The sequence below is a fragment of the Zeugodacus cucurbitae genome, chromosome 4 (assembly GCF_028554725.1).
Source record: "Zeugodacus cucurbitae isolate PBARC_wt_2022May chromosome 4, idZeuCucr1.2, whole genome shotgun sequence".
NCBI lineage: Eukaryota > Metazoa > Arthropoda > Insecta > Diptera > Tephritidae > Zeugodacus > Zeugodacus cucurbitae.
In genome coordinates this window covers 4,274,578-4,288,429 of record NC_071669.1, presented here as the reverse complement: position 1 = coordinate 4,288,429, position 13,852 = coordinate 4,274,578, and the positions used below count along the sequence as shown (strand labels likewise).

At 28.6% G+C, this 13,852-nt stretch overlaps 1 protein-coding gene across 5 annotated transcripts; it reads right to left on the bottom strand.

Annotated features, from left to right (window-relative positions):
* Window positions 1-50: 50 nt before the first annotated feature.
* On the bottom strand, window positions 51-13,737 carry LOC105220856 (transmembrane protein 64). 5 transcript variants are annotated; one of them, XM_011197399.3, is made up of 5 exons: window positions 13,589-13,737; window positions 11,415-13,174; window positions 8,100-8,223; window positions 2,472-2,633; window positions 51-1,337 (listed from the first exon to the last, which is right to left on the bottom strand). In XM_011197399.3, exons 2-5 carry the CDS (start codon window positions 12,419-12,421, stop codon window positions 1,221-1,223), a joined length of 1,410 nt encoding a protein of 469 aa, XP_011195701.2. In that variant the 5' UTR covers window positions 12,422-13,174; window positions 13,589-13,737; the 3' UTR covers window positions 51-1,220. The 5 variants fall into 5 exon arrangements, with proteins under 5 accessions (XP_011195701.2, XP_011195709.2, XP_054084635.1 ...); XM_011197407.3 differs by having other exon boundaries at window positions 11,415-12,535; XM_054228660.1 differs by having other exon boundaries at window positions 11,415-12,535; window positions 13,326-13,661.
* Between the last annotated feature and the right edge of the window lie 115 nt (window positions 13,738-13,852).

Sequence of the window (13,852 nt, the reverse complement as noted above, 5' to 3'; positions counted from 1 at the left end):
CAAATTTTCGAAATTTAAAAATAAATAAATATGCAGTTTCGAAATTCTAGTTGTTGTTAAAGAAATACATACGTTTATTAGGCTGACAAGATTTCACATTTATTTCTAACAATTCTACAACTTAGCATATAAAACCGTTACATTCGAATAACTGTAAATACCATTACAAAATTGCTTTATAAATCTAACAACAGCTTCGACCATGACTAAACACTTTCCATATATAAATGTTAATTTTTAACTATTCATCTTACATATTTACACATATAGTACAGATACATATGTAGGTTGATATGCAGCTGAAATTATGATCACGTTTAAATTTTGGCAGCTAAGAAAACAGTTAAATAAATTAGAACAAAAATGCAATTACAAGCAATTACAGAAAATAGTATTTTTAACTGTTTTTTGAAATACAAGAAAATGCGAAAATTATATATTTTACTGTTTATCATAAGTAATAGGCACAGTTTCTTTGTTTTTTTTCATAAACTTTTTTTTTTTATAAACTCAGACTGTACTTTAGAGCTAGCTTAGAAGCGAGTGCGATAGTTTTTCACATACAAAAATAGTATTACAATATGTATACGAAATAGAAAATTTATTTAAATGCTAATTATACTTTTTAAATACGAAATTGATTGTAAAAATGACAATCAATGTAGAAGTTTTGCAGCATATTTATACAGAACAAAATATATAAATATTTAAATATAAATATAATAATTACGCTAATACTTGTCTTTAATGCAAAAATAAATATGCAAAACCAAGTTGCCTTATCTAAAATTTTTTTTATAATATTACGCGCTACATTAATTTGGCTTTACTTTTAAATATACAAAATATATATGTATATATATATTTATTTGTTTATTTCTAATTATCGTTTTTATACAATATAACAATTTTTTATAAGAATGTTTTCACGAACTAAAAACGAAAATTATACATTCATTTTGAAACACAAGAGAGCAATTTTTTTTTTCTATAAAATAGTCTTTCATTTGTATGTATGCATATAATAGTGAGCGTTTAACGTTTTCAACAAACGTTTTCTGGAAGTATGTAATAGTCATACCCACAAGCTGGCAATAGCCAACCATTTTGGTTTTCGAGCTTTATTTGAGCATTTCAAGTTTATTCACTATTGCATGTGAGTACTGCTCGACGCCTTCACTAGGAGATGTACGCGGTTTGTGCTTGCAAGTGTACAAGAATCACACATCGATTTCAACACGTTTGCCATCGTTGCTGGTTTCGGAGAGTAGAGTTTGAGCCAACTCCTTACGCGCCTTTTGTATTACCCAAACCATGAGCGCCACACCGCAAATGACCTGAGAGTGGATAGGAGTTGCATTAGTTGCTTCATTGATGGCTTTAATAGTAGTTGTTGGGTAAATATCACGCATAAATATATAAAACAAAACTGAATTGATCAAATTTTCTTAAAAAAATTTAATTTGTTAATTTCTTTTATATAAAAATAAATTTTTTTAATTCTTTCCTAATATTCCATTTGTTTACGTTTCTATTTTATTTCAGTGGCAGTTTCGCCACAGCAGTTTGAATAGCATAGTTGCAGGCGCAGCCAATGCACATCAAGTAAAACAGTTTGGCTTGCACTGAGTTGCTCTCAAATTGTTTTGTTTACATTAATAAATACAACGTAAGAATTGTACTAGGAAAAATTATTTTAAAAAGAAAATTTATAAAAAATATATATGAATTTCAACGTTCGTTAAGAAAATTCATAAATCTTATACATTTACTGTATTTAAGGGGCACTGCACTTGCACGATTTCGACAAATTGTCTTTACAAAGTGTAATTGGCAAGCGTCTGCCAGATAAAGAGGCATTAAAGACTTGGATTTATTACTTTGCTTGTGTGTGCAAATAAATATATATATATAAATACTTAGCATTGCGCCAAATTGTTTGTTTAAAAAAATATTGTAAACAATGTTGAGCCAGCTGCTTCAAATGGATTTGTTTTTTAAACAAAATACATGTTGTGCGTACCGACTGCGGTTGTACATGCTAAAGAGTGCAATACATACATCTTATTATGGCAAATTTATATATAAATATATGTGTATGCTTGATTTTTGCGGTTTGAATTTACAATTTCAAGAATTGTGTCTAAAAACAGTGACATTAACAGCAGATATTCAATGGAATTTACATTTTATATTTTTTTTGGTTAAATTGTATATGCCAGAAGTGTTGAATATTTGCACAAATGCTAAATAATGAAGTGTGAGAACAGTTCGCGTACACGGCCACATTATATATGAGTAGGTAGTGTAGTAATTAAAATGCTAATGTCTTTATTTTAGCAGTGAATTTAGATTTCCGATCGGTCATTGATTGTTCAAAACGTGTTTAGTGCAACCCAAGCTATAATACTAAAATTATAAATAATTTATTTTAGAATAATTTAAAAAATAAAAAATTTAAAACTCCTTACCTCTAAACCAAAACTAATGTATCCCGTCACCGCCGTTCCATGATTGCTCAGCACCTCCTGCATTGATCTCAACGTTGAGCCCAAATAGGCATTGATGACTTGCGCCGGCAGCAGACCTATGAGTGAGGCCGTATGATAGACACTTGGGTTTATTGTACTGACCTAAATGTAGGGAATATTTTGTATATTTTTTAATCAGTCGACAAGATACCATCTCTAAGCGGTTGGTTGGTGTTTGGTAGCAAGTATGAATTGAAATTTGTTATCAAAGCCGGGTACATAATGAACATGAAACACAAACGGCCTGCCGATAAATCAATCACAACAAAAATAAGTGACAATTGCAAAAAGCACACACGCGGGAGACAAATATACATACATACATACATGCTACCTAAATTGTTCGTCACCGAAAATTAGTATGCAAATGTTGTTTACGACTGTATAAAGAATTGTAATTATTTTTTGTTTGTTTGTCATACACAGACGAGACATACTTGTATGGAAAATGTAAAAAAAATCAGAAAAGCTTTTAAAGAATAATAAACAAATAAAAAATTATAATGAAACAATAAATAATGATAATTGTAATACAAGAAAAAAATTAAAAAAATATATGTTTATAAAAATATATTTTAAGAAAATTATTTTTTGATAAAAAAAAATTAATTCAAAACTTTAAATGAAAAAATGATTTTATATAAAAAATAATAATAATAAATAATATTATTGAAATTGTAATAATACAAATGATATTATATAAAAAATAAATAAACATTAAATAAAATATATTTTAAGAAAAATTTTTTTTTAATAAAAAAAATAAATTACAAATATTTAAATAAAAAAATGATTTCAAATTAAAAAAAATTGACAAAATTAAAAAAAAAAATAATCAATAATATTATTAAAATTGTAATAACACAAAAGAAATTATATAAAAAATAAATGTTTATAAAAAAATATGTTTAAAGAAATTTTTTTAAAATAATTTTTTATAAAAAAATTAAAAACTTAACAAAATGTAGTATAAAATACTAAAAAGCAACCGAAAAGTATTGTTCGATAAAATAATTCAATAACGAATGCAAACCGATTGAAAATTGTAATAATATAAAACAATAATATAAAAAAATAAAAAAATAAAATATTATAAAAAAATATGTTTCAAAAAAATTTAAATGAAAATAATAATTTTTCATAAAGCAAAATGAAAACAGAAACTAATTATTTCCATTTAAATAAATTGTTTTTGCCTTTACAACAAATTATTATTGTAAAAAAGTCATTTGAAACATTTTCAAATAGCCATAAAATCTTAATGAACTCTACATACCACAATTAATAGAAATATGTATTGCACGTTGCTGGCAACACACGTTTGCAACTTGGCAATAAAATCATAACCTTTTCCCTTTACAACACACGATAAGTGAAATGAATTCCTTGCTCGTGGCCAAAAATAAATTAAATATCGATTTTTTAAGTTTTTATCGGCGCATTCGTAATGAAATTACTACAATACAGACAAACATACATATCTACATAAATAAATAAATAAAAGCGCGCAATTATTTAGTGGCCTTAAATTGCCAAGCAGTAAAAGCTTGTTTTTCCTGCGGAAAAATTTTCTTGAGTAATCAACGGAGCGTAAATTGCAAGTAGAGCTATTAAGTAAGTCAGCGATAATGCAAACAACGCACCCCACTCGACTCCCCTTATTTGTTATTTACTTATACAGCACAAATTGAGTTTCTTTGCAATTTGAACGCGTTTAGGCATAGCAACAATCCAGATTTCCAATAAAGTTAAACGAGTTTCATAAATTTCAATCGCATATTGAGTGTGTGTGTACATGTATGTGAAAGTGTGTGTGCGTTTGTGTGGGATTATAGGATAATAATTTGTGATTACTAGCTGTTTGCATATCTAACTATAATTTAATTGCAGTAAATGCGGTAATTACGTTATAATGTAGTAATCATTAGTCGAACGGTCGAACTTATGTGACATGTGTTACGGCATACAAATACATACATACATATGTACAAATGTATGTGTATTTATATAAAAAATCATCATATTCGAGTACATCCATATGTACCTGGCAATTAGACTATTATGGAGGAGGTCTCTTTGCTAATTGTAAATATATGCGTCAAACTTCGAACGGTAATTGATTTTGTTTTAGAACTAATACATAGGTACGAACCCACATATAACTTGTCATAACTCTTAAATATGGGTTAAATTGTTGCCTGCCAAGTTTCAAAGTACTCATGCCAGCACGTTCATATGAAAATGAAATCACTTCAATTTTACACGATTTCACAGTTTTTCAAACGATTTTTTAGAATATTCATATTTTTGTTGTTGTTATAACGGTATAAAGCGCCATGATTAGTTAAGTGATTCATGTAAACTCTAAAGAGGTGAAAACATTTCTGCAAACTAACCTATCTCTCTGCTAAAATAGTCTATAACTTCGTAAATTTTGCAAATATTTTTATAATTTTTTTCAGTAAAATAAAGCTTAACGTTTTTAAAATTAAATAATCTGCGCTTTAGTGCTTGTTTTCTTGTAAAATATTTCTTAAAAATTTAAAATTTTTCGAAATTTTTTTTTAGTTTTTAGGGGACCATAACTCGCTGAATTTGCAAGATATCATTGCGCGACATCTCATTGAAAGCGTCTGTGAGTAAAAGCTCAATGAAACATTTGTAAGTGTATAAATGAAAGCTTTTATGAGAGAAAGCTCAATGAAAGCTTTTATGAGAGAAAGCTCAATGAAAGCTTTTGCAAGTGAAAGCTCATTGAGAGCTTTTTATAATTTTTCTACAAAACAGTTTAACGTTTTTGCTATAAAATAAGATTATGTTAAAAATTTCGAAAATTTAAAAAAAATTGAATTCTTTTTTGCAAAATTTATTAATTTTTTCGATATTTTAAATTTTTTATATTTATTTATTTTATATTTTTTATTTTATTTAAATTTTTTTTAGTTATTTAAAATTTAAAATATGTGCATATTTAAATATTTAAAATTTTCGAAAATTTAAAAAAAAAATTATTAGAAATTTTTTTCAGCAAAATTTATTTATTTTTCGATATTTTTAACAATTATTTTAAATTATTTTTAATTTAAAATTTTTATGTTAAAATTATCGAAAATTAAAAAAAAAACATTTGAAATTTTTTAGCAAAATTTATTTATTTTTTTTTTTGATATTTTTTAACAATTATTTTATTACTCTAGATTTTTTTTAAACATTCTTTATATGTTTTAAATTTTTTTAATATTTCATGTGTTTGAAAATATTACAATTTTGATAGATAGTAAGAATTACTTGAAAACCTCTTTTTTTAAATAAGCCAACCGAAAACCTAGCTTCACCGACAATTTTGCGTTTAATCTCAATATTTACTTAAAATGTTATTTTCTGTGATTTTTGGACTCTATTTAGTTTTAAAAACTTAAAAACTTTTTATTTATTCTCCAAACTGAGCCTGAAACTGCATTTTAATTTGTCTCGCATACATAAATTAATATTTTACGCCTCTGAATAGAATATAGCTTCTCTATATATTATTGCAAAATTGTATGACAGCGCTACAATAAAAGTCAATTCACTGTCGTTGGAGAAGAAATCTAAGAACATTGCTGCAACCACACGGAAATTTATTGTTTATAAACAATGCTTGTGTATTTAAATGTATATCTGTAGGTAAATGCATGAAGAAATAATGAATGACGTCGGTGGCTGTAGGTATATTCACTCATTATATACATATCTATATGTATGTACATACATATATGCTATAAACAATTAGCAATTGATATGCAAAATAAATTTTAAATAAACACCGCAATAAAACGGGCCAATATGTATTAATTGAAAGAAATTGCTATACAAATTTATTTATATCAAAAATTGTTTTTCTAGAAATGTGGGGTATGAAGTGGAATATACCAACAAAATATACATACATACATATGTACATATATTATAGCCTTCAACAAGAAATTTATATTGCTTTTTAAAGAATCAAAATTTTTTTTGTGTTTTTTATTAACTTCGAGAAAATATGCGCGCAGCAGTTGTTAGAGCATTCTTTATTTTCCGTCTTCTAAAAATATTTTTTATAGACTTGGACAGTCAGTTTTATTTTCATTATTAAACTGTTGATTTTCTACAATCAGTGTGAAACTACTACTGATAAGAGCGAGACATATGAAGACAATTGATATTGAAAATTTATATACATATATTATAGGCACAGTGGTTCAAAAATGCTAAAAATTGCAAAAAAAAACAATTTCTTCGAATTTTATTTTATTATTATTATAATTATAAAAAAAGTAATATAAAATATATTAAAATAATAAACAAATATATGAATAAAAATAAAAATAAAAAATATTTTATAAAAATATAATTTAAATTTTAATATTTTTTTCATTTTTTTTCAAAATTTTATTTTATTTTTTTTTTAATTTTATAATTTTTTTCAAAATTTTATAATTTTTTTCTCTAAAATTTTATGATTTTTATATCAATTTTTTTTCAAAAATATTTAAAAAATTTTTTCCATAATATGAAAAAAAATAGAAATAAAAAATATTTTATAAAAATATAATTTAAATTTTAATATTTTTTTTCATTTTTTTTCAAAATTTTATTTTATTTTTTTTAATTTTATAATTTTTTTCAAAATTTTATAATTTTTTTTTCTAAAATTTTATAATTTTTATATCAATTTTTTTTTTTTAAAATATTTAAAAAAATTTTTCCATAATATGAAAATAAAAATAAAAAATATTTTATAAAAATATAATTTAAATTTTAATATTGTTTTCATTTTTTTTTTCAAAATTTTATTTTTTTTTTTATTTTTATAATTTTTTTCAAAATTTTATAGTTTTTTTTTTCTAAAATTTTATAATTTTTATATAATTTTTTTTTTTCAAAAATATTTTAAATTTTTTTCCATTACCACACCACTGTGCCTAGTATAATGTGTATTGATACCATTTCCCAACTGGCAGTAATGGAAACAGCACTTCATTGCCAGTGTTTTGCTCCACAGGGTTGTCTATATCTACAGATATTTATATCATTTGTATGTCTGTATGTACATTTCTACAACTGTATCTATGTCTGTCTGTCTGTCCATAAATACAAATGTACACATGTCATGTGTGAATATGGAGCGCATATGTTTCGAGTTTAAATATAAACTTTTCGCAGCGGCAGAGAAAAATCGAAAATTATTGTTATAAATTAAACAAAAGCACTGAATTATAACCACGAGCAATGCACACAAACACATATACACACACACATATGAATATTTAAATTTTATATGCCGCACACATGTTTAATTGTGGCTAGCCGCAAGAACACACATACAAATACACATTGTAAATATGAAATTATCAAAAAATAGGCATTCTGCTGGAAATTACAGATGTTTGATTTGCCAACGGCTGGTCCACACACCCCCTAAACTCACATGCGTGCGCTGAACAATTGTTAGTAAAAAAGTAAGAATATTTAGCGGGTTTTAGGTGAAATGGAGGTGTGTGCATGTTGATGACTATAAGTACTTGCTTACACTTGACTTACCGCAAAAATCATATTTTGCAAACCAAATGGAATGGGTGTTAAGCGTGTGAAGAGCACGACTCTGAATGCTTTTGGTCCCGAAATTACGCGCAAGATAGCACGAGCAGTCTCATTTTTAATTATTCTGAAAAGAGAAAAAACTTTTGTTGTATTATTTAGATAAAATATAGAATCAATAAATTCAAAATATTTTTTTTTAGAAAAAAAAAATTGTTTACCATCCAGAAACTAAATAAAAATAACAAAATGTAATTAAATTGAAAATGTGTGAAAATCGTGTAGGCATTGGTGAGAGGAAGCTGCCATGATTTGTTTATTTTTCTTCCATTTTTTCACCTGTTTCCCGTTTTATGTGGTTTCAAAACAGTGGCAATCTGTGCTTTTTGAGGTCACTTATATACGAAATTTCGAAGATGTGTAAATAGGTATGTTTGTATGATAAATATGTAAATATTTTCTAAAAAAACTTTCATAAGTGAAATCTCAATGAAAGCGTTTATAAATGAAAGCTTTTGTGAGTGACATCTCATTTAAAGCTTCTGTGAGTAAAAGCTTAATGCAAGCTTTTGTAAGTGAAAGCTCAATAAAAGCTTTTGTGAGTAAAAGCTCAATGAAACTTTTGTAAGTGAAATCTAATTAAAAGCTTTTGTGAGTGAAAGCTCATTAAAAGTTTTTGTGAGTGAAAGCTCAATAAAAGTTTTTGTGAGTGAAAGCTCAATAAAAGCTTAATGAAAGCTTTTGTGAGTAAAAGCTCAATGAAGCTTTTGTAAGTGAAATATAAATGAAAGCTTTTGTTAGTGAAAGCTCAATGAAAGCTTTTGTAAGTGAAAGCTCAATGAAAGCTTTTGTGAGTGAAAGTTTTTATGAGAGAAAGCTCAATGAAAGCTTTTGCAACTAAAAGGTTATTGAGAGCTTTTTATAAGTGAAAGCTTACTTTGAATTCAGCGGTCGATTTAGAAAATACTTTCTAAAATGGTTCTACTATATCAATCTGACGTATGATAGAAGTTTTCACTAATTTTTTCCGATTATGGAATCAGCCGAAATTATGAAATCTCATGGAAAGTGATATTATGAACTGAGTGGAAGAAAATGGAGAAGTAAATTTCTATCCACATCAAGTATACTTTATTGCACAATACAACACTTTCACTTTATACTATAAACATACAATAAGTCTACAACTTCCAATTGTCAACTGCAAGGCACTTCATTAATAATTTAAAATTAAACATTTGCCGTTGTTCATCCTCTTCATGGCGTGTCATTATTTAATATAGATTAAATCATTATTTCAAGTGCTAAGTTCATAAATGATTGATCGCGTGCCTTTTTATGAGATTCCAGATACACTCATAGATATATAGATGTATATATATACAAGATATATATTTACAAAGTAAGATATGTGCTATTTGATTGCAAATTAGAAAATAACACAAAAAGTTAAATTGTGTTATAACTGAAAGGGTGTGTAAACTGTCAGTAAATGATAATATTATTAGATATTGTGTAAACCCAATGTTGCTTGGGTGGAGAAATTAGCACCAATATAATGATATATGACTTGATAATAACAATTGTTTACTTTACTCGAAATGCTCGTATTTCTAGATAACAAAATTAACTTGTTGTGTACAAAATTAATGTAAATATCAGGAGTTCTAAACATAATTTGGCAATTTAGATAAGCAAATAGAGATCATATGAGGTATTGATAGACTGAATTAGAAGTGTTTCTTGTGCTTTGATTTTTTGTAAATATTTTAGTCTCAAATAAATATTATATTACATTATTATCTAACATAAGGGGTACTCCTAACCTCAGTTTTGAGTTTTTTCCGAACTAAAACTAAATTCAAAAGTCAAACTAACGACATAGTGGATTTTTGGATTATCAAGTTATAATTGAAAACAATTTAAATGGTTCAATAAATCTAAATATAACCATCAGAGTAGCATAAAAAAAAAGCAATAAACAGAAGTCCAGCGATGATAACATTTTTATGAGGCATAATTCCTATCGATTATATTTTGTTTTTATGCCGCTTTCTAGTTTAGGTGCAAAAGGCTTAATACTTTTTGAAAAAAGTGCGAACAAAAAGATAAAAAATAAAGGGAAAGGAAAGCGGTGTGACGAATAACAGTTAGATTCTTTGTATTTTCAAACAAAAAATATATTTATATGAACTCACAATCTAAATTAACACCGGTTCAAACAGGAGCTTCATTTAACGCATTACACAATTACTCAGTGTATTCGAAACTGGGTCAGCGCTTAATTCAAGCACTTGACCCGCAGCGCGTAGCGATATATATCCACATATGTATAACTGTACAAAAAAATCCAAGTTTGTCTACCGACTACCACTCTGCCACTACAGCAGACGTTATTTATTTCATACAATTTCTTGTTGATCGTAATTGACAGACAGACAGACATAACAATAACAACGTTTTGTAGACAAATGATTGTCTAGGGGAACTACATTTGTGTCGAAGCTTTTTTGAGACTGTTGAAGGGAGGGGGTAGTGTTACGCATGTTAAACACGAATTTGCTTAGTAACACCTTCCATGAAATGTGTGCAAATATAGTAATAGATATCATAATATTATGGTATTACAATGACAAATGTTCTATTTGATAAACAAACATGCCTTTGACGGTAAATTCACATGGTGAATTGGAAAAAATAGTATGAGAGGCATAACAGTTTGGAAAAAAAAAAACAAAATTATAATACAATTAAGTCTTTTATCAGGAACGAATTGGTTTCAAATAATCATCATAGGAATATCGGTTTTGAAAATTCAAAAAATTTTCAAATATGAAATGAATATTTTTCTTTTTATTTCTTTTATCTCCAGCGTAGTATCTTCTCTCCGTAGACCAAATTAGTTGACTCATCATGGTAATATTCTATGTCCATATGTCACCTTGCGTACTACTCTAATATTCAATTACAATTCGATATTTCATACAATGACCAAGAGCCATTGATGGCTACGTCCTCGACTTTGAATGTCACGGAAATTTCTTGTTCAAGTGGTGTATAATTAAATAATAAACAAATACTGGAATACTTGATGGACTACAATAACGCAAATATAGCGTGATGACATGAGAATTGAGTGTCGTAGAATAAATTAAAGGTGATGATGATACTATTGAACAAAAACGTTTCCTAAGAACACAAAATAATGTGATTAAATGGATTTATAACATTTTTATGATATTAATTAATTTTCGTTACAGTCTACCAACAAAAAGTTACCTATATAAAAATAAAATAGTTTTAATCTCAATTACTCACTTATGAATTGGTATGCGATGTCGGAAACTTCGTACAGTCCAATGCACAATGGCTATACCCACATTGGCGCCCACTATAATGATGAGTATGCCCTTTATGGCGCCAAAAATGTAGCCGGAAGTAAGCATCAACACAAAGTAACCCACAATTATCGGAAAGCTGACCACCATGAATGAAACTAACAGTATCGATACTATAATCCATGGATTTTGCAATTCGATCCAGAGCAGAAACTGTTTGGTGTAATCGCGCGTCAGGTAGGCGAAACACAAAAACGCGGCAATTGCGAAGAGCAACAACACGAAACCAATGAAGATTTTGCGACTGCAACACATGCGGTTGCGCGTCTTCATGGCACCGCGTGTATTGCGACGTGCACCGTTTGCGCCGCTGCTGTAATTGCCGTCAACACCGCCGAAGGCGTTAGCGGTTTGTGGCATAAGTAGATCATGCTCATCGCTGAGATCGACGTTTGCATCGTTATCATAGTTGTTGAGTGTGTTGGAGGTGAGTTCGAGGCTGGGTGAGGTCGCTGCATACGCTGTGCCACGATAACTGCTGCTGACAATTTCATCGTCCGTCAGACTGGTAGCAATGCGTCCATTTGGATAATTCTGTTTGAGCACAATCGTTTTGGGGCGTATGCTACCGCTATAACTGTTACTTTTATGCAATGACTTTGGTGGAAATTCATTATAGTTGACGCTGGACTGGTAGGCGCTCTCTAGTAGTAGACGATCTTCGTCGTAGAAGTTCGCCGGCGCACGTGTGGGTGTACTCTTACAAGTGTAGGAATCTTTAGTGCGCTCGTAAACAGTCTCCGTACTTTCTTCATTATCACTTTCGCTGGTAGCATTATATCGGGAGGATGTCGCCACTGTTGTCGTGTGTGTGGCAACTTGTGGTAAGCCGTAGTATGTGGCTTTGTTGTTTTTGCTGCTTTGATGCAGTGACCATTGCGGACGCCTACTCGATGTAATCGCGTTAAAGTTCAAGGTCGCATTCATTTTTTATTTGTGAATTAGTGTATTCTTTGAATATGCACGAATATGCATTTGTATGTTGGAATGTTTAATCGAATTCGAGTATTGTATTATGCATTTATTTTTGAAAAAACTCAACTGCGTGAGAAGAGAAAATGTTAAAGAAATTTATGAAAACAAAATTTGTCTGTACGAATTCTTCAAATTCCGCGCCTGTTTCATATGAAATGCTGACATCTAATTGGTTTTATTTATAAAACGAAAACATGTCAATTTTCATATTTCACTCAATTTAGCGCAGTGCTGTCAAAAATTAAACAACACCATACGCAGCCTCCGATTGTGCGCACACCCCGCTTAAAATTTATATTATAAATTTATTTATTTGTTAATATGTATGTTTGGTTTGTTGTTGTATATGTCTACTGCCTGCCATTTGCGCTGCGCCTGCGAAGGCCTGTATGTTTTGCGTCGATGGAAGACGGCCCTGACGTTTGTTTTTACTTTTATTTTATGTATTTTTGTTTTGCTTTTCACAACAGCCTTTGTTTCACTGTTTCTTTCGTCACAATTTGTGCTCAGCCAAGAAGCACCACTAAAAACACTTCCAATTCACTTTCTTTTGCGAATGCAGCGCAGCATACACACACTCAAACAAACGTGCGTTTGTATTTCTACGTTTATAAGACAATTATCACAGCAACTCAAGTAGCAAGTTGTCTCTTATGACTTCAGGTTGATTTTATAATGAGTCGATTACAACGAAACACAGGCATGCTGTAACACATAAGTAGCATTAATTAATTCAATTTCTCATGAAGCAAATTAGATTTGTATATGGGAATTGGAATTTTAAATCGAAATGTTTTAATTTGAACATCTCACACAATTCTCGTTTATAAATGTGTTACATATTGTATGTTCTTACACAAGTTTAAGTCAAATTAAAATAAACCAAACACACAACGCCACAACGCTTAAAGGATGCACCAGCATTGAGCTAAATAATCTTCCTTTTCTGATTCCTTTGCCAATCTCGCTTCTTTATGTACATATATTATTTTTCAAGTTATCAAATACAAATCACTCTCTTCGCACATAAATATGAATTTATCACTTCGATTTGCACATAATATTTGTTTTTGTTGCAACAAGGCGTTTTGAAATCAACTTTTACTTGCTTTTACTAACCAACTAAAGTTTAACCGCTTTTATTATCTTTTCACATTCGATTTATTCAAGCAACTGAATTTGACTTTGATCTTGTTGTTGTGCTTTTTATTTTATACGAATAGGAATATGAAAACAACAAAAAACAGCTGTTCAGGTTGTGTTCAGTGTGCTACGAAATCACACAATTTTAGGGTGGTGTGCAGAAAGCTTGGAAAATAGTCTTAGTATTTTATTAGATATGTTTTATAAAACTTTTTGATAATTAAATGAGAACAAAAGAGG

Excerpts from the sequence above, each read along its gene's own strand:
- LOC105220856 (XM_011197399.3), bottom strand. The coding sequence starts at position 12,421 with ATGAATGCGACCTTGAACTTTAACGCGATTACATCGAGTAGGCGTCCG. Across the intron at positions 8,224-11,414 it reads CATCGCATACCAATTCATAA|AATAATTAAAAATGAGACTG; the intron begins GTGAGTAATTGA and ends TTCTCTTTTCAG. Across the intron at positions 2,634-8,099 it reads TGCAAAATATGATTTTTGCG|GTCAGTACAATAAACCCAAG; the intron begins GTAAGTCAAGTG and ends CCCTACATTTAG.